Raw genomic sequence first — 20661 nt, forward strand, 5'->3', positions numbered from 1 at the left:
GGAAGTAGCAAGCCAGTGGATGCTTCCTTAGAGTGACTGTTTTGCTTATCTGTCTAGTAACAAACAAATATTACTAAAAATTTTCTTCTGAATGAAAGCAAGATTGAAAAGAGAAATGTAAATGGGATATAGGAAGCAGGTCAATTTAGAAAATTCAATTTAGAAAATGAATACCAAGGAGCAAAATGTTCACTAATTATAAGAAGTTAAATATCAACAAATGAATAAGTTAAGCTTAATGAAACATGATGTACTTTCTCTAGATGTAATATAGAATATCTAAAGATGAATTCTCATATGGTATCACACAGCACCTAGCAAATGTTGTAAGGTTTTATCTTTGGCATTCCTTAGCTCTCACTACAAGGATAGCAACATTTATTGTATTAAACATTTGTATCTCTTGATACTTCTAGGTAACTGATTTCTAAACAAGGAGGAATAATTAATGGTGGTGGTTGTGTGTGTGTGTGTGTGTGTGTGTGTGTGTGTGTACATCTTTAAAGGTACACCTTTAAAGTAGAGAAATTATTTATAAAGTGTTTCCTTATACTCAAAATTCCAGTCCAGCCATTTTAAGATCTTCACAAAAAGAATAACTAAAAAAACACATGGTTCATCATGAGTTAGAGATAAAATAGAGTTACATTTTTGGACTTTTGCAGAAGTTAGATTAACTAAATTTCTACTTCTTACGTGATATGATGTCTAGTTTACTACATTATGTTAAAATAAAATTCATGCCACCTTTCACTCTATGAATTTCCCATAATGTGAAGTTTAGCTTAATCAATGTGTCCTGAGTACAATTATAATTCAGACCAAGTACAGAGGTTCAATATACACAATTTTATATAGATCACCAAGTGTATTTTAAATCTAGTAAGAGTTTGTAAATAATATTTTTCCCAAGTGCAAGTTTATAAGTACAAGCTTAAATGAATAAAAATGACTTTAAAAACTATTTAATCATACTTCAATGCCTTATATACTAGTTTTAGATTATTTATACTTCTACAGATAACTAAAAACTGCAGAAGTACAAAATAGATTTAAAGCCTCATCTTATGAATAAATTTTAGAATACTCTGATGAAATCTGTAGAATATCATTGACTTAATTTTACATAAACTTTTGATTTTTTAAATCACAAAATATATTTTTCATATCAATGATTAGTCATAGACATATCATCTCAAAAATATGCAATTTACCCAAATACTCTATTTCTTATGGTATTTATAGTTGAACTATATGAAGCTATTGCTTTACGATATTTAAATTGAAATGATTTACTAAGTCAATATAAAAAGAGCCATTGAAAGAACCTCATTTTTTATACAAGCTAAAAGCCTAAGATTTTATATGATAAAAGGTATCTTTCATAAAAAAATGAATTATAAAATTATCTGAAGAAGTAAGTTCACATTTCTAAGAACCAATTCTAGTCTCCTACCTACCTGAGGAAACATTATAGAATTAATGAAACTGACACCAACATGCAGGTAAGAAAAATAAACAATCTGTGTTTAAATCACTTATTTTTTAGGTACAAGTACTAGTGTTGGGCATTTTACACTGTTGTCAGTCTTCTCTTAATATGCTTTGGCTCTAAAAGCAAAGCTACAAATGCCAAAGATGAGCAATGAACACCTTTATACTAGAAGAAAAAAAACTATGAAACAGTTAAATTGACACGGTTTGATAGTTTATCTCACCTGTCGTAAAGTTGATTTGATAAGGAAATATGCTCATGTAAGGACTGTGCAATTATCTAGGAATTTATCATTTTCCATATCTTTTCCCATGTTTTCTTGTTTGAGCTCTACATCTTGTTGAATAGGTAGGTCAGATAGAAGTCATTCCGTTTTTGTTCTTTTTTCTTTCCCCCAGAAGAAATTTAGGCTCAGGGCCTTCCTTGCCTAAGTGAACGAGTTAAAACTGGATGTCGTACCATTCCTCTGCTTTCTTTGTCAGAGATGGAAATATCCACATCAAATGAAGTTGATAGAAACATTCTGTTGAATTCTAAAATTTCAGGAAGTCCCCAGAAGCCAAAATTGATTTGAAAACTTTTCAATATAATTGTAATCTGATTTTGTTTTGAAAAGCCCAAGGAAATAAATATTTGACCAATCATTTAACTTAGTTGAATTCGTAACTTTAACTTCTCTGAAATGTGAGAAATTAAAGGATTTTCTTGATCTGTTCATATCAAAAATGCTAAATTTTTGATAATAGGAACTTAATTACTCGCAAATTTCAGAGGAAAAATTATGTTGATTTCACTCTTGACAAAAGTATTACTAGTTCTGTTTTATTACAATAACTAGTAAATATGATAGATGAAAAAACAAACAGTGGGGGAATCATAAATAAAATTATTAGCACGCTAAGCTCTAACAGAAGGCCCAACATCACTTTAAATATTTTCACTCTACTCTTGCATTTCTATCAAGCAAATTTTGGAGTGATATATGTGCTATATAGCTGCATAAATAAAAATAAAATGCATTACTTATAACATTATGATTTTTAATATTAAAATTTCAGACCTCTTGGGAGAATCACTTGCTGAAGTCACAATATAAGCTCAAATAATTTACTTTTGGTGTTTTTTCCCCTTTAAGTGTTACATACTATTTTTTAAGCATTAGATGTTGTTTTTGCATCAGTTGAATTGTGCCATCTTTATTCTTTAAACTATGATCAGTAAGGTGGTGGTAAAAGCACAAACCAAACAGAAAAATGTCTACCAGTTACCCCAGATCATTTCCTTGTTCCCAATCATCTTCAGCATTTTCCCTGATACAATTAAGAAGTCTGGAGTTTTCCTGCTCTGAACTTATACTCAAAGTTTAGTTACACAAAAGAACAAAAACCCAGATTGCTGCCTCACATCCTCCCTGAAACAGAAAAGCATGCAAGGACAGTGATAGAGAGCAATAGATAGAACAGTTATTGTCTTCCTCCTGTCTGAATCCAGTGCTTTCCTCCTCATGTTGTTGTCTTTCTAAAGAAGATAATGTCAACCTCCTTCATTTTTTTTTACCTTGCTCCACTGTCTTGGTTGTTTTCTCTTCCTTCTTTCCAGGTACAGCTGCAAGGCAGAGATAAGGTTTAAATAAAAGTTCCAGATGGAAATGCTGCTTCTGCTCAAAAATGCATTTTGTAACTCATTCGTTGCCAGCTCTTTCTTCTAAACAAGCTATTTTAGAGTTTTTCAACTTTTCTCATTTCTCTATAAACCAGTTGAAACCGATTTCAAATTGAATGTTAAAGAATTAGAGAAAAAAGAAATAATTTCTTGGCTTCTGACTAGTTTTTCCATACCCCTTTCTACTTTCTCCTTTTATACTCTACTTTGATAAACAAGCTCTACAAAGAATTCTACTTGACAAGACTATGATTAATCGATTTACAATCCAGGTTATTGCTGGAGTCATTCAGAGTCTTGAAAATGTCAACTAGATGCTGTTTTAAATTCAAGCTTAACTTAACTTAATCAACTGAAAGGACAGTGTAGTCATGCTTGAGATTCATTTAAATGTTAAATAAAGTCATCCAAAATCACAGCTAACCAAAAGAGAAATAAGATGCTGTTTATCCTGAACTATGCTTTCTTTAAGATTTATTGCTTTCAGTGGACTACTCACTGTCTACCTATTTATACATCAAAACACTAGAAATTATTCACTCAAAATCAGTATACCCCACTGAAATAATTGATTCAAGTAAGGATCTTCAGAGGATACTAGCAGCTGTTTGATGAAGATGAGTGAGGGGACTGAATATTGCCATCACACCCAAGTATCGCCCCACAGAGCTGCACGGAGAAAAATGCAACTTTGAAATGAAGCAATGTGGTTGTCACCAACACAACCACTGATGAAACTTAGAACCATTCATTCATAATGGGACATCCGGACATTCTGACTTCTTAATGATATGCAGTGTCATGTACTCTGAAGTGTTCTTGCCAAAGCATCCAACTAGTCAACTGGAATCCAGTTAAGCCAAAGATTTAGCTTTCAGTTTAATCAAATACAGTATATAAAAATATATATTGAATAATATTCTGAAGAAATAATCAAAGCAATCAAAAATGTCTACAGTGTAACTGGCCATGATCTTTTCAACAAAAATGTCATGAACCAGAGGAGGGGGGGGGGGGAACATAACTTTTTTTTTACAGAAACTTGCTAAATTTACTCATTAGTCATAATAGTTTAGTTGTAGACCTTTTTGATTGTTTCAAGTAGATAATAATTTCATTAGTAAGTAATGAGTTTTATTCATTACTTTTCTATTCTTGTACATATTATTTCATTTTCTCACCTTATTTCACTGGCTAAAATATCTATACAATATGTAATAGAAGTGGTAATAACAGACATCCTTGTGTTGTTCTAATTCTCAGTTGGAAATCTTTCCATTTTTCTCCATTGAGTATGATATTTGCCAATGGTTTGTAGGTATCTTATCAGATTAAGGAAGTTTCTTTCTACTCTAGGGACGAATTATATCAAATGCATTTACTATGATGAATGTAATTTCCCTTTATTCTATTAACTTGGTTAATTACATTCATTTTTTTTTAAAGATTGTATTCCCAAAACAAAACCAACCTTAAGACATTTTATCCTTCATGCATATTTTCAGACTTGATCTGCTAATATTTTGTTTAGGCCTATCCTTCTATGTTCACAAAGAAGGTAGCATGCATGTTTCTTTTTTATTTCTTGTTAAGTTTTAGCACCAAGGTTATTCTAGCTCCATAAAATAAGTGAATGTTTTCTCTTTTTAGATTCCTGGAAGGTTTAGTGTAAGATTAGTGTTAATTTTTCCTTAAATTCTTGAAAGAATTCACCAGTGAAGCTATCTGACTAGAAATTTCTTTGGGGAAGAATTATTAATTATGGATTCAAAATATGAATCTGTATTTATGGATTTGAATTATGGATTCAAATATGGATTATGGATTCAAAATATGAGTCCATTTATTGGAAAACGTTCTTATTTTTAATTTTCTGTAGGATCTGTAATGATGCCTATTTTTAATTTTCTGATATTGATGTTTGGTGCTTTCTCTTTTTTTCCTAAATAAGTTTTCATAACAGTCTATCAGCTTTGTTAGGTTTTATGGAGACTCTAACTTTGACTGCTTTGCTTTCCCTATTGTACAACTTAATTTACTACTTCATTAGCCTTTATTATTACATTTTTTAATTTCTTTTCCTTCAGATTTCTTTGGGTTTAATTTTCTGTATTAAAAAATTATTGGCTTTCTGGATATTCGATTTTCAGATTTTTTACTTTTCTAAAGAATATCGTTAAAGTGTGTAAGTTTTACCCTAACACTGTTTAACTGCATCCCAAGTTTCAGTGTAATGCTTTTGTCATACATTAGATCAACATATATCCAAAATTTACTGTCATTTTTTTTCTTTGATACATGGGATATTTAGAAACGTATTGCTTGCATTTATTACAGTATCTAGCATTGTTCCTAATATAACAAGTGATTAATATATTTTTGCTTAGCAATTAAATGTGCTAATTGACAAACAATATGTCTTAATACGAAATGTTTTGCATTGAGAGGGAAAATCGGTAAGCTTTGGTATTAGTGGTTTTCTAGGAATAGGACTGATTTTAGGTGTAGCCAATAAGATGTGAAGAAAGACAGAGGAGCAAAAAATCCTTAGGTATGCATAGAGGAAAGTGAACAAATTAATCTGAAGCAGAGGTTTCCCCAAAGTAGATATGGAATAATCTAAAAATAGAAGATAGGGCCAATTATAGAAGGCCTTGAATTCCAAACTAGAGTCAGAATTTACTTTATTTACATAAAGGAGCTAGTAAAATGTGTGGTACATTAGTGGAAATGAAACACTGATAATTTGTAATTATAATAAAGCCCATGGGTATATAGTCTTATTCATAATTATTTTGTTCAGAAGACTCATTATAAATATTGTATAGCAAATATGTAGTTGTCAGCTTATTTTATTTTAATCCTTTGAAAAGTAAATATCTCTAAGTAAACAATTTGTGATTTACACAAAAAGAACAAGCTTTCTTTCCAATGATGGGTTCTACATTCATATTCAATAAAGGAGGATAGTCCCCTTTATAGCAGTTTTTTGTTACTCAGAAAAGGTCACTGAAAATATTGATTATCTGTACAGAAAATAACACATTTTGCATGAAATGATGATCCTTTCACTTCTACTTCTGATGTAAAATTCATCAAGCCTAATCCTATGGAGAGTAAACTTTAGAAATAAATAGCTCATCTAAGTAAGTGGATTTTCTAACTTCCTGGAATCAAAAGAAGACCTTAATCAATTTCTTTTTCTGTGCTACAGGGTACCTGAAATCTCCTTTGGTCCTGAGAGAAATTCTCTTTGCTCTACATTTGGAAGGATTTACTTTAGGGTGAAAAGTAGATTTATATTGCACTTCTTCAGAGATCCCAACTAATATAAAGGAAACAAAGCAACTAACACTCTTATAAAGTAATGCCTGAATTAGGAATAGTCCTAGCTAAACTATGAGATGGAGAAGTTACTTTCCTGTAGCTGCAGGCTTTTACTTCATTATTCTCCCCTTCAATTTCCTTCAGGGATCCACTTCTCCAGTACAATTTAATCTCTCCTTTCTTGACCTTAATCACTCTTAAGGCTCTGATGTGTTCCCATTAGCAGTAAGGGCTTGTACATAAGCAATGAAGCTTACTTGGAGATGGGATATATTAGAATCCTGGTAAAAAAGTGAGGAGTGATGGGAAAGTATTTATAGTTTGAAAAGTCCCCCACATGACATTTATACATTACTTCAGGGATGTAGACCTACAGCCTTAGCATGATAAACTATTATTTTCAAGGATACAAGAATGCAATGTTATCTGCCCAAAGGTTGATCAGATTTTAAAGGTAGTGCATAGAGATGTCACTGACTGAAACAACGGAACAAATCATTAATTGTGGAATAAAAAGTCTTACATCTTGGGTACAAAGGTCCTTGGATATATGTTATAGTGGAGAGACAGGAAAGAGAGGCTTCTCATCAATTCTCAAATGATGCTAACTAATTAATGTATTCACAAGACCATCCTTTCCTTCTACCATCTTTCCTGAATTTTACATCATATTCCTGAATTTGGAATTATGAGCAATATGGTATTTGTTGTAGCATTCAAAGCAGGGAATACCTGAAAATGAAGTTGAGAAGGAATATAAGGGTCAGATCTTGAGGGATTTATGTCATTTTAACAAGGTTGGACTTTATTTCATGGTCAACTTGGAAAAAGACAGTTTTAAATTGAATGACTTGTTCAGTTTTATAACTTTAATAACTTACTATGACTATGGGGAAATTCTGGTAAAATGAATATTAGTGAAATAAAAATAAAGAGCCTAAGGGCAGTAGTGAGTTCATTACAGTGGTTCAAGCAAAAGATAGTGAAGGCTTAAATTAAGATGAAAGTCACAGTTATGAATAGGAGGAAATACGTTCAAGAAATATTAAGGAGATAAAATCAGCAGCACTTGGAGATTAATCAGATGAAGTAAAGAAAGATAAAAAATCACCCCCCATTTTCCAGTGAAGTGAAGAGAGATTGTATTTTCACCAATGATAGTGAAAAGCAAGTTGGGAAGGAGATACGAGGAATTTAGTTTAAAACAGGTTATATTTGAAGGTGTTTGTTGGACATTTGAACATATAAGTTTGAAATTTGAGGGAAAAAACCTTTTCACAGAGAAGTCTTGAAGTGGCAACATACAACTGGGAATCTTCAGGATATAGGGCAGAATTTCAACCTTGAAAGTGGACATATCTCACAAAGAGACAATATAAAATGAAAAGTTCAGAGGATTAATAATGGAATCTGGGAACATCAATAATTGAAGGGTCAACAAAGAAAAAAGAAACACAAGTCACAAATAAAGGTCAGAGGATATGGGGGAGAACCAGGAGGCTATGTTCTCATGATAAGCCAACAAAAGAGAAGCTTAGAGAAGAGATAAAATGGTAAATAAAACTGAGAAGCCTATTATGTGAGTACCGAATGGCTCCTTTGGTTTAGCAATGATAAAATCATCAGCATTATCCAGAACATCAGTGGCACAGTAGAGACAGAAGCCTCATCCTTGCAGGAGCTCGGAAGGGGTGCTAGCATTCCAGTGTCCAGAAGACTGGATAAAATGTGGAGACAAAATGGCAGAGAGGGAAATAGTAACCAAGAAAGGAGTTTTGAAATTGAGAATACTATTTCCAAAACAAAATCAATAATGGGAAAGATTATGATACCACAAAAATGCATGGGTGACTGATTAAAGGGGACACAACTGGAGAAGCTCGTCTTGACAAGAACAATAAACACTTTACCTCTGAGATTAAAGGGGAGATGGCTCTAAATTAAACAAGAACACCAAGCTACTAACCTATTTCTCCTTTTATTCCAATCCATTTTCTTCAGCATGATTGCCTGTATGTTTCATTACCTCTTCCCTCAATTTGTCCTTCTTTAGCTTTCAAGTGTGCCATTCCCCTGAAAATGTGTTTATTTTATTTTATTCTATTTTATTATTATTTTCTATTTCAAGAGAGAGAGCACACATGAGTGGGTGAGAGGGGTAGAGGGAAGGGGAGACAGACAGAGAGAGATAGAGAACCCTAGGCAGGCTCCACTCTCAGGATGGAGTCCAACACAGGGCTCAATCCCACAGCCTTGGGATCATGATCTGAGCCGAAATCAAGAGTCAGATGCTCAACTGACTGAACCACCCAGGTGCCCCAGAAATTATATTTTAAAAATCAATAATTATCTGCTTGGCAGTGACTTGGTGACCTCCACCTTGTCACTAAAATGGTTTATTCTCCTGTGGTGACTATGACATTATACATAATTACATCTATTTTTCTTTAACCTCAGCTTTCTAGTCACTTTTTTCTGTCCTTTTTTTTTCTTTGACTTTCCTTGCCCTCCTTCCTCCAAATGTCAATGTTCCCTCACACTCCACACCAGCCCTGTTCTCACTCTAGGCCGTCTCTTCCTGACAAGCTCATGGACTCTTAACGGTTTCCACCAGTAATCCCATGCAGAAGACACCCACCTCTATATCTACAGTCTTGCAATTGTCTGAAATTCTAGTTTTATATTCGGAACCACCTATGGGAAGTCACTTGCATGTGCTGCCAGCACTTTAATATGTCTAAAATAAATCTTGCCTTCCCTCCCCAAACTACTTCTCATCTTCCTTCTTAATTTTTATAAGACTATCAATAATATTCTTCTAGCACCCAGTCTGAAAACTTACTGTCATTAAATCATTTCTTTTTTCCCTCCCAAAGCTAGTAAGTTGTCAAATTCTATTAATATCCCTCCTTTGCAATCTCATAATTAATACCAGGTCTTAATACATGTCACCTACATTATTGCATCCTACCTACCCTACCTCCTCCTAAAGCAAATGTCTGAATGTTATTCCTAAACTTAAAATTTTCATTAACTTCATGTTGCTCATGGAATAGAGTCCAATTTTAAAATCAGGCCACTTTACAGCATTATTAGCCCAGGCTGTATTAATTCATGCCATATCCGTAACTCTCTTGCCATTCCTCATATACATCCTGAAATTTCCCACCACTGCCTTGTTATTTTACCTGTACCCAGGTTACCCTTCGAACTAATGATTACATAACAAAATTCTATCTGTTATTTAAGACTTAACTCTAAAGTCATCTTAGGTAGTAAATCTTTGCTTTACCCCAGGTACAAATAATTTTTAAACTCCTCTGGAAATCTATCTGTATTTATTTCTTACCCTGTTGGCTTTAAACCATAAACTATAATTACGTAGAAAACTTTTATGTGATGGCAAAAAATGAGGTTTAAACAACTTAAATTCCTATTTTTCAGTATTTTAAGTTGTTCAATAACAAGATTAACATCTACATTTTCCCTTAATTCTGTATACAGTGTGTAAACCATAAATATATGTCAAATGAAAGTAAAAATGATTTGAATACTGCAAAACAAATTTAAGTTAGTAAGATGATATATTGATGACCATATATATATATATATATATATATATATATATCCCCAAAGAAAATATGACTTAAAATCTGGCTTAAGATCAAACAATTTATACTAGATATATAAATTGGCACATTGCAATTAATTTAAAATAAACTTTTTTAACTGTGAAAATTTTAAAACACTTGCAAAATTAGTAATTTCCACCTAACATTGCATAGACAGTTCCTAGTTCAAACCTCAATGCAGAAAAACAATTTCCAAAGTTTTGAAAACAAAAATAACCCCTACATAATTTTCTTATTCTACTTATTTTTGAAAAGACTACAAGTTGAACATCTTGTAAAATATGTTGTTGTGGAGATTAGGGGCTAAATCTATGATGAAACAGTTATCTATTGTTTTGTGTGGCTGATTGTCAGTGAGGGTGTAGGGGACAGAAAAACTAGTTGACAAATGAATGAAGTATATGTTGACTTCTATTTTTTGTAAGTTGTTAAATTGGAAAAGCACTATCTGAATTTCCATTTATTTATGACAGCTTTGGAAGGATCACTTGCTTCTGCCGTGCTGTGGTTGCAGGCAAACCCAATGTGCAGAATCATACTTAAGTTAAGAACTGAGGCATGAGACCTAAGATTTACTAGAAGCAAAGTAATTGGTGCCAATAGTTTATTTTCATAAAAAGATTAGTTCTTTTTTTTCATTTCACTCTAAGTCTAGCAATCAGGTGTACTTAACCCCAACCGTAATGTTTGCCATACTATAAACTCAGGGACCATTTTTGGTTGAAGTTCCCAGTGAGTTAACAAAGTGATGGTTCAGTCCCAGTTAAGTACCTTTGTTCACTCCAATTTGACCTGATTGGACTCAAACTATGTGTGTTTGTATTTCTATCCTAAATATCCAGGCTCCAAGTAATTGAGAGTCTGTGCAGGGCTCAACCTCCAAGTAGTTGAATCTTTCCTTGTTTTTTTTAGTTTATTTTTTTATTTTTTTAAACATTTTTATTTATTTTTCAGAGACAGAGAGAGAGCATGAGAGGAGGAAGGGAAGAGAGAGAGGGAAACACAGAATCTGAACCGGGGTCTAGGCTCTCAGCTGTCAGCAGAGAGCCCGACATGGGGCTCGAACCCATCACCTGTGAAATGATGACCTGAGCCGAAGTCGGGCACTTAACCGACTGAGCCACCCAGGTGCCTCAAATTTTCTCTTCTTAACTCTGTCTCCAGGCTGCCTTTCATAATGAGGAATTTCCTAAGGCTCTATATTTGAAATCTAATTCCAAATGAAACCCAAATATCGCTACTTGGACACCCCATTAGCCTCACTCTTGGCTACCAATTCTGAACTACAACTTTGCCTTGCTTTTGTTCTTGCTTTTAACACATATCCATATGCTGGTGTCATATTCACTTCCTGGACCCATGTACACTTGTACCCTTCCCTATATTAATGACTTTTCCTGAATCTATAGACCTTCAGCCTTTTCATGATACCATGGCATCATCCTTTCTGAAACAAGCAAGTATTACCCACATTCCACTTAATGCCAACAAGGAAAACTGATCTGAAAATAAGACACCACAAAAGAATGAGATACATTAAAGTGACTTCGATGATATATGACTCTATTGCTTAGGACACATTGATACCGAGCTAAATTTACTTCAATCACTTATCAAAAATAGCTTAGGTTATTAGAAAAAGATATAATTAGGAAACATTTTATTCCTATGTGTGGTAAATTTAGAATAATAAATAGACCTGTATTTAAGAGAAGGCATCCATTAATTTCAGTAACTCTAGCTTCTAATTATTACTTTACAAAAATTTATATCTTTTCTTAAAGTATTCTTTATCTAATTTTTGTCTTAGACATACATATGTATACTAATTTATACATTAATGTATATATTAATTAAATATAGTAACATATTATGATTTATTAACTAATATACAAATTTATATTATATTAATTTATATCCATGTGTTCATTTATATTCATATATATAATATATATTTATATTCACATATATAATATTATACATATATAAATTACTTGGTATTGAGAATGTGGATATGTGTTATTTACATTTTATGTCTTCCTAGAGTGCTGATATATATTCTCTTTATAAAGCATATGCAATAGAGAGTTTTTTAGGAGTAAAAGGTGATGTTGTTTTAGGGAAGTATGTGTGAAATGGTATGTGTGTAGGTTTGTGTGTGTGCGTGTGTATGTGAGTGTATGTTAAGTATAAGGTTGTTAAATTGTCTCTTGAGATACTCCTGAAAACATTGGATATATTGCTGACTTCATTTCTATTTGTAAAGAAGAATCACAAATTGTAGAATTGTTCCAGATTATTTTGAATAGGGAATATGTAAAACTTTTCATCATGATGATTACTTTTAATGTATATTACTGTTTTAAACATGTTATTTAAATGTCTCCTAAAAGGCATCAAAATTCATATATGTAGGCCTCTGATTAGATATGACAAGAGAAATAACTTTGAAGACTTAAATTCCTACCTTCCCAATATTTTTTGAGCAAAATATCCCCAAGTGAGCATTTCAATTTAATATTTTCTAATTTAATATTATGCAAGCACAAAGTGAACATTGTTCACATAAGCTCTACTAGTCCATATTTCATTTGTTCAAGCCCTGTCTTCCTAAGGCAGTATATTGAACCTGAATACTCTCCAGATGATTGGGATCCTGTTCAGCTTGAATAGCAGCATTTCTTCAATTTTTTGAAAACTAACTTGCAAGTGGACTATAATTACTCATTTTAGTTTATGACCTTAAAGAAGTGAAACCATTGGCACTAGAACACTGAACACAAAAGCCTTGTTAACATGGATACCATAAATCTTATGCAAAGTGGGTTTGTTTCTGTGTCAATGAAATAGCAAAATCAATAAATTAGACCTCTTTTATAAGCACCAAACAATACATTAAGTTAGGAACCTTAGCAGAAATAAGCTATAGCCATGACATCTTTTTCTTCAAGCTGCATTTACCTTTTTTAGTTGAGGCAGCACCAGCCTCTTCTTTGGCTCGTTCAGTTTCTGCAAATTCAGATATTAAAGAATGAGAAATGGATATCAGAGATGCCAGGTCGATATCTTATGGTATTGTAAGTCAGACAAGACTAAAAGTGCCCAAAAGATAAAATATGTGTGGCGCCTGAGAGCAAAGCAAGCAGCAAAGAAGAGCCACTCTATAAAGTACTTACATATTTTTAAAGTAATGAACTCTCTTATCTCTCCCACATACTGCTCTGCGGTATTAAATTTTAATGCCTATGTAAGTAGTGGCCATAAAACAAGGTGGCTTATTTCACAAAATACACTGGAATACTAATTAGTTTATATTCAAATGTAAAATGATGTATGAGTTGTGTGGAAGAGGACTTTTTCGCTTAGCCTTTAATTATGGGGATGGCAAGCAGTATTTGATCTCCATCAATTAGCTCTATATTATAAAAGATTAGCTGTAATATTATGGAAAATTCCATTTGAATATTGCTTGGAGAGAGAGAAAATTTTTTAAAGGCCAAAGTGGCCTCTTGTGATTTCTCATGTAGTTTATCTGGTGTGGAATATAAGAGAGCTGTCTGGAAGACATAATCTGAAATGCTGGTCCTAGTACAAAATTTTGGATCTCGAATCATAGCTAATTGAAAGAACTTTCTCCAGTCTATAGGAAAATAACAAAAATAACAATGAACTGGTGAATATTTACAAATATTTATTTACTCATTTTACTGACTTTTTATTTTTTGATGTTGTTCTCCTTGGCCACCTGTATTTTATGTTTATGTTTACTTTTATTTTCATTAGTATGTGTACGTATCCCCCTCACTCATATGCACTCAGCAGCTGAGCTCTAGGAACAACCACACAACAGGACTCTTCATGCCCCCTCTCCTTCCGTCCTTATGCCATAGATCTTGGGCTGTGAGAAAGATCAGATGTCAGAAGAGGCCTTCACATCATGTTCAGGCCTTAATTCTACCATATTAGATATCATGAGCTTTACAATTTGAGCCTATGCAAGAAGTCATGTAAATAACCTCTTCCAGGCTTTCTTAAGACCCTGAGCTCCAGGACTATGCAGACCCCTGGCTGTTGTACACCTTCCAGATAAAGACTTTACACTAGTGGTTCTCAAACTTCAGCATGCATCTGAGTCACGCCGTGGGCTGTTAAAACGCAGACACAGCCTGGATGGTTTGTGATTCAATGAGTCTAGGGCATGTCCTGAGAATTTACATTTCTAATCATTTCCCAGGTGATGCTTATGCCTTTGGTCCAGACCATAGTTTGGAAACTGATTACTAAATATCCCCTAAGAGACCATCAAGCTGAATCCTTCTGTGATCCCCATTTGTGTTTACCTCAGTTACCACCATGAACCTAGGCTTCCGGCAGAAAACAGAGTTCACATTTCTCCTAAAAACAGATCCTTACCAAAGTCCTTCCAACTCTCCACTACAGTATATGCACCAGTATCCTCAGCCTCTATTCAGAGCATGAGCTTTGCTGTCTTCTTTTAACCGCCCCCTAGCTCCCTAAGGCCTCTGCAACTCTGCAAGCAGTCTTCTAAACTGGAGAATGTTTGTTTTCCCAACCCTTACATACCAAAGTGTCTATTATTTCTCAATGGTTGTTATCTCCTGGCTTTCTGTAATCTCATTTCCTTTGAAGTGCACACTATCAGTTTGTACCTGGCTTGATCCCTCCTCTTATTGTCATTATTAACCTTATACTCTAGCACCATCCCTCATTGAGTATTTTTGCACAGAGTTGTCTTCCTCTACTATTGTGAGATTTCATTAAGAACCCCTCTCAATCACGGTTGAGCATTAGAATAAGTTGGGGGCTATTACAAGTCCATGGGTGTCAGATGTAGTAGGTCTATGGTGAGCTATAGAGTTTTGAAAGCTTTGAGATTCTGAGTTAATGAATCTGAAAGGAGCCCTGGGTATTCATATATTTGGAAGCTTTCCAAGGTACTCTAATATTTAACTAGGATTGGGAGTCATACACACAGTTCATATGTATGCTTGATCTCTCATTTCCTTGACCTCTTCACTTAAAACAAGATTCCTGCCATCTACCAACATACTCTTGGACTTTGCTTCCAAAACTTTGATCCCCCAAATCCTATTCTCTGGCACCATTCTTCATTTTACAGCTCACTTACTCAAGAATCTTTTCCAAATAAGGGCACCTGGGTGGCTCAGTCAGTGAAGCATCCGAATTCAGCTCAGGTCATGATCTGGCAGTTCATAAGTTCAAGCCCTGAATCAGGCTCTGTGCTAACAGCTCAGAGCCTGGAGCCTGCTTCAGATTCTGTGTCTCCTTCTCTCTCTGCCTCTCCCCTGTTCACACTCTGTCGTTCTCTCTCAAAAATAAACATTAAAAAATTTTTTAAAAAGAACCTTTTCCAAATAGTATCTGACTCCATCAATACTTTTGTTCTTTTGACCTTACCCCTTTTTCACTGCTTCTGCTCATTAGTCTTATCAATATTTAAATGAGCCATGGTTAAATCATTCACTTAGTGATCTGCTTTTACAGTTGTCAGTAGTTTCTCAGGCTGCTTTTAAACTGTTTGGTGGCTAAAAACATCAGAAATTTATTCTTTCAAAGTTCTGGAGGCAAGAAGTCCAAAATTAAGGTGCTGTCAGGGCCATACTCTGAAGCTATCTTGGAACTCTCATAGAAAGAATCCTTCCTTGCCTCTTGCTAGCTTCTGGTGGTCCTTGGCATTTACTGATTTATAGCTGCCTCACCATAATTCCTCCTTTTCTGTTCATATGATTTTCCTCCCTCTGTATGAATTTGTGCATCTCCAAATCTTCCTCTCCTTCTAAAGACACCAGTCATTGGATTCAGGGCCCACTCTAATCCATATGACCTCATCCTAACTTGATTCAATCACACTCATAGGTACCGACTTAGGACTTTAGGATATCTTTTGCAGTGACACAATTCAGCCCATGACACCCTCAAAACACAAAACTACTTTATGTCTGCCACCTGAGCAGCCATCCAAACTTGAGGAAGGCCCTCCTCCTGCTTCAGGTCTCACTTGAGTTGTCACATTTCAGTAGTTAAGGGGAGTGTTCAGCACTGATCAGCAATACTAGCACAGACCTACAGAAATTGTTTTCCCATTCTAGACAACTGGTTCATGCCTTCTCTCCCCTCCTCAAACTTCCAATATCCTGCAGTGTAGAGGCAAGCTGCTGTTGAGAAATTCAGGGAGAAAATAAAAGCAGACTACACTACCTCCTGTTTTCACCACCTCACCAGCACATACCTGCACCATTTGTTTTCTTTTCAATCCCAAAGGATGGTGGGTCCCCACCCCAATTTAATACCAGTCCATCCTGCCTCCCTTCTCCTTCTGCCAAGTCAAGGTCTTTTTCTTGCAAATATTGCTTCTATCTGCTACCTCATCAGTTTTCCACCTCAGTGACACTTTCACATCAGTTCAGAAACATAATATGTCACTCTTTATAACTGCAGACAACCACATCCTTCACTTCTATACACCTCCCACCTCAGCTGCCTCCTCTCTCTGTGGTCCATCACAGCCTCCAGGGAGTTGTGACAGTGTCACCAATTCTGTTTTCTCACTCTGTTTTTTTAAAACCTGACTAATTATGAAAAATATTATATAAATGAAAGACACAAAAGCATGTAACATATGTGCGCACTTTAATGAATGGTAATAAAAAATGCATACCTTTGTAACATCCAGCAAGCTTAAGAAATAAAATATCACCAAAGCTTTTGAAACCTCTTACTCATTCCACTACCTCATGCTTTTTCTTTCATCTCAGAATTATTATTGTCCTAAATTTTATATTAATCATTTTCTTATTTTTTAACACAGTTGTTTATTACATGTACTTATCTCTAAACAAAGACAAGACCATTTTTCATAGATTGAACTATATTGTTTAGTGAGATAACTTTATAAATATTGATTTATATTGTTTAATTCTTGTAATTTGCTTCTTTCAAAACATCATGTTGAGATGCAGTGTTAAAATAGTCACATACAGAGGCTCTTAGACTGGGGTAGCTCTAGCAATTTTGGTGGCTTATAGAAACAAACCAAAGCCAGAGTCTTCTAGATTTTTCTGGAATCTGAGAAACTAAAACTCAAGAGCAACTATCATGACATCCAAATAACTAAACCTTCCCAAACAAGGCAAACATTTAAGTTACAGCCAATTAAATCACTTCTTTGCTTTGCTTCTGTGTATTCTTAAACCTCTGCCCTAGATCCTGCCTATGCAGTACGCTTAACTAGTTTTCATTTTTGGCACTGCTTCAGAATCGTTGTTTAACTTTTTATGGAAGCCATGTTGACATGAGTAGCTGTGGCTGATTAATTTTAACTGCTGTACAGTATTCCACTATATGTACATTCTAACAATTATATATTCATCCTTCTGCCAATGGACATTAGGTCATGTCTGATTTTTGTGCTGTTATAAATAATCCTGCTTTAAACATTCCCACACATGTCTCCTGGTGCACATGTTGAAGAATTTTCTTAGAAGTGAAATCATTAGTTCATAGCATTTTCTTATGTTTAATTTTTCCAGATAAATGCCACAATGTTCTCCCAGATTTTACATTCATACCAACAGTGTATGGTGAGTTTCCATTGCTTCATATGATTACCATTCCCAGAATAATAATTTTCCTCTTTTTTGGTCAATGTGGCACATGTCCAATAGTATCCCATTGTGCTTCTAATTAAAATTCCATTATACTAAGAGACTAAACATCTTTTGATATGCTTATAAAACATTTGTGGTCTTTTTTTGATGCTTACTTATATCTTTTTACCCATTTTTTTTCTGTCCACTGTTCTATAAATGTCTTGTATTCATTTTTAGAGTTATTTAATTTTTGCTACTCACTTCTTGTTACTTATGTGTGCTACAAATATCGTTTCCAAGTGTGTAGCTTGTATTTTGTTAGTATTGTATTAGTCCTATTTTGAATTTATTCAGTCAGCCTTGTCTGTAATTTGAGTTGTGATATTATAATTTATTATCAAAATTGAGCAAGTGAAAGGAAGTGCTAATAATAATTATTCATATGAATATGAATATGAAGACTGTCTTCACCAATTGACATACAGGGTCATACATGTCATGCAGTCTGTGTTCTAGACACACCTTATTGACATCAGAGCTATTGTTCAGGTCCATAGATATTTTCCCCCAGTAACTTCCATTACAGAGTATGTAACTGATTCCCAAAAGCCATGCCACTTTTCTAACTAATGTAAATTGTCCCCAAGTACTCTTCTAATAGTATACCCTTAATGGATTCAAAAGGGACTTTTTTCCCCCTTTTTTTAAAAGCAATTTCTACACCCAATGTGGAGCTCAAACTCACACCCCCAAAGTCAAAAGTCACATGCTCCACTGACTGAGCCAGTCAGGTGCCCCAAAGGAACTTTACTTTTAAATTCTGTGTATTGGTTCCTCCTGAAGAATCTTGGCATGTATTAGTAGATCAAGCGATAATCATCAGACTCACACATTTAGGTATTGAAGTGTAGTTAAGGTAATAAACACAGTTAGGCTTGGTGGCTGAGCATACACAAGTCAAATGCAGTACTAAGATCAAAGGAAGAAAAATGCATGACTATTGACATTTCAATTAAAATTATTTTTAAAAAAATTAAAAATGACTGGACTTTGGAGCCTTTTTTGCTCAAAATTCAGATTGACCAGAGGCTGGAAGAACATACACACAGAATACATGATCAGAGCCCTGTGGTCCTTGATACGAAGAAGGAAGTAATATACAGATGTGTTTCCAAGGTCTTGAGGCACACTGGTCACTGAAGTGTTCTTGGAGGGAAAAAAAGGATGTGATGTGGTCAAATATAGTTGCTAAGCATTGTGTACTGCATTCCCTCTTGAAGATTCACCAAGGAGAACATTAAAGACCTGAAATGACCCAGGGCTTAAAAATCTACTTATTTGGATCTTTTCCTGTTTGGAAATGGTTAATCATATTGTCAACTCCTATGTTGCTATCCAGCATGTGGGAAAGCAGCTACAATGGACTGTAGAGAAGGGAATTGGGTGTGTTGAAGCATTTTTGTATGTCCTATAATAAAAGAATTTGTGTTGACTTGCAGAAATTGTAAATCTAGGTTTGGCATGCCTGCTAAGTCCAAGACAGTCTTCTTCTACCCACATAACCCCTGACACATAACTTTATATAGAGAGGTATTAAGTGCCCCTCCATAGTACTACCTTCTAGAATTTGAAATATTTTGTTTCCTTCAAGTTCATGGTACAATGACGACCTCCACCATGAACTAAGAGAGCTCCCGAGTTTGTCTGTGTCCTTCAGTATTTTTCCTACAGTGATTTTGATTTCCTCCGGCACCTAGAACAAATAGTTCCACACCACAAATTCAACCAACATTCTAGTTATTTCCTGGAATGAAGTGTTAATGACCAACTACCTTTTATTTTTCGATGGACTTGCACTAACCCTGTCAATCTCACCTCTCCTTTTTAATTCAACACCAAGCAATTTTATCACATAAATATTTAATTTATGTTAATTAAACTATACATCTCACTCTCATTTGCTCTCATAACTTAGGATACCATAAATCATATCCCAAATGTTTAGGTTATATACAATAACCTATGTGCACCATATTATATGAGGAATTTTCAAGAGTATTTGTAATGAAGAGCAATCTTTACCTTAGGCAATAAAGTTATTGCCTACAATAAAGTAATGGCCTACTGTGCATAGTAGATGTGTAAAAATTCTGTTGTATGGTTTCAAGACCGAAAAGCAACTCTTAGTTGAATAAATGGATGGTCACACTGTTAGTAGAGAATTTAAGCAATTTATGAATTATCTGTAATTAATTTTTGTATTGAGCGATAATGTCCATGTCAAGTCTAAATTTTTCAACTGTATGAAGAGTTGAGTATTAATTCTTTTGAAACTTTTATATTGGGTCTAAGATGATTTAGCAACTTAATTTGCTAATTTCCTGCAAAAGATGCTGATCTCTTCAAAACTTGATTGGATAGTGTGCCTCATAGATAGCAGAACTTAACAGGGCTGTTTTATTGCAAATCAACATTTTTATCTATATGTCACATTTTTCTGGGAAGAAAATGTTCATTTTTAGCATAGTCTTCAATCTAACATTCTCTACCAGTGCTGCAAAATTATCAGTTTTGTTTTACATATTTTCTTGATTATGCATTTCTACAGACTAAGTATTAGCATGCTGAAGATTCCATAATACAGAGTTCCAATCAGCTTTACATTCAACTAAAAATTTTCATGAAAATATAAATAGAATTTTAGGTTCATGTTACACCTCTCAATCAAAGTCTGTAATGTCTATATAAACACTTCCAACTGTAATTTTTTAAAAGACATGCCCACCAAGTTACTCTTCATTATGTTTCTAATTTTTCTCTGATATATCCACCAATGAAATACTTTATCTCAAATAAAACATGCATTTGTTTTATATATTAATACCATACCTATGCAGCTCCAAACCAAATGAAA

General features: G+C 34.1%; 1 protein-coding gene across 1 annotated transcript in view; it reads right to left on the reverse strand.

Moving 5' to 3' along the window:
- TRDN (triadin) overlaps window positions 1–20661 on the reverse strand; it is a 388244-nt gene that overhangs the window by 115978 nt on the left and 251605 nt on the right. The window contains exons 21-22 of the mRNA XM_060616557.3: window positions 13078–13125; window positions 3053–3100 (exon numbers count right to left, since the gene is read on the reverse strand). Coding sequence (XP_060472540.3) covers window positions 3053–3100; window positions 13078–13125 — 96 coding nt within the window. The remainder of the gene's footprint in view (window positions 1–3052; window positions 3101–13077; window positions 13126–20661) is intronic.

Source organism: Panthera onca, chromosome B2 (assembly GCF_046562875.1).
Source record: "Panthera onca isolate mPanOnc1 chromosome B2, mPanOnc1 haplotype 2, whole genome shotgun sequence".
In the NCBI taxonomy this organism is placed as follows: Eukaryota; Metazoa; Chordata; class Mammalia; order Carnivora; family Felidae; genus Panthera; species Panthera onca.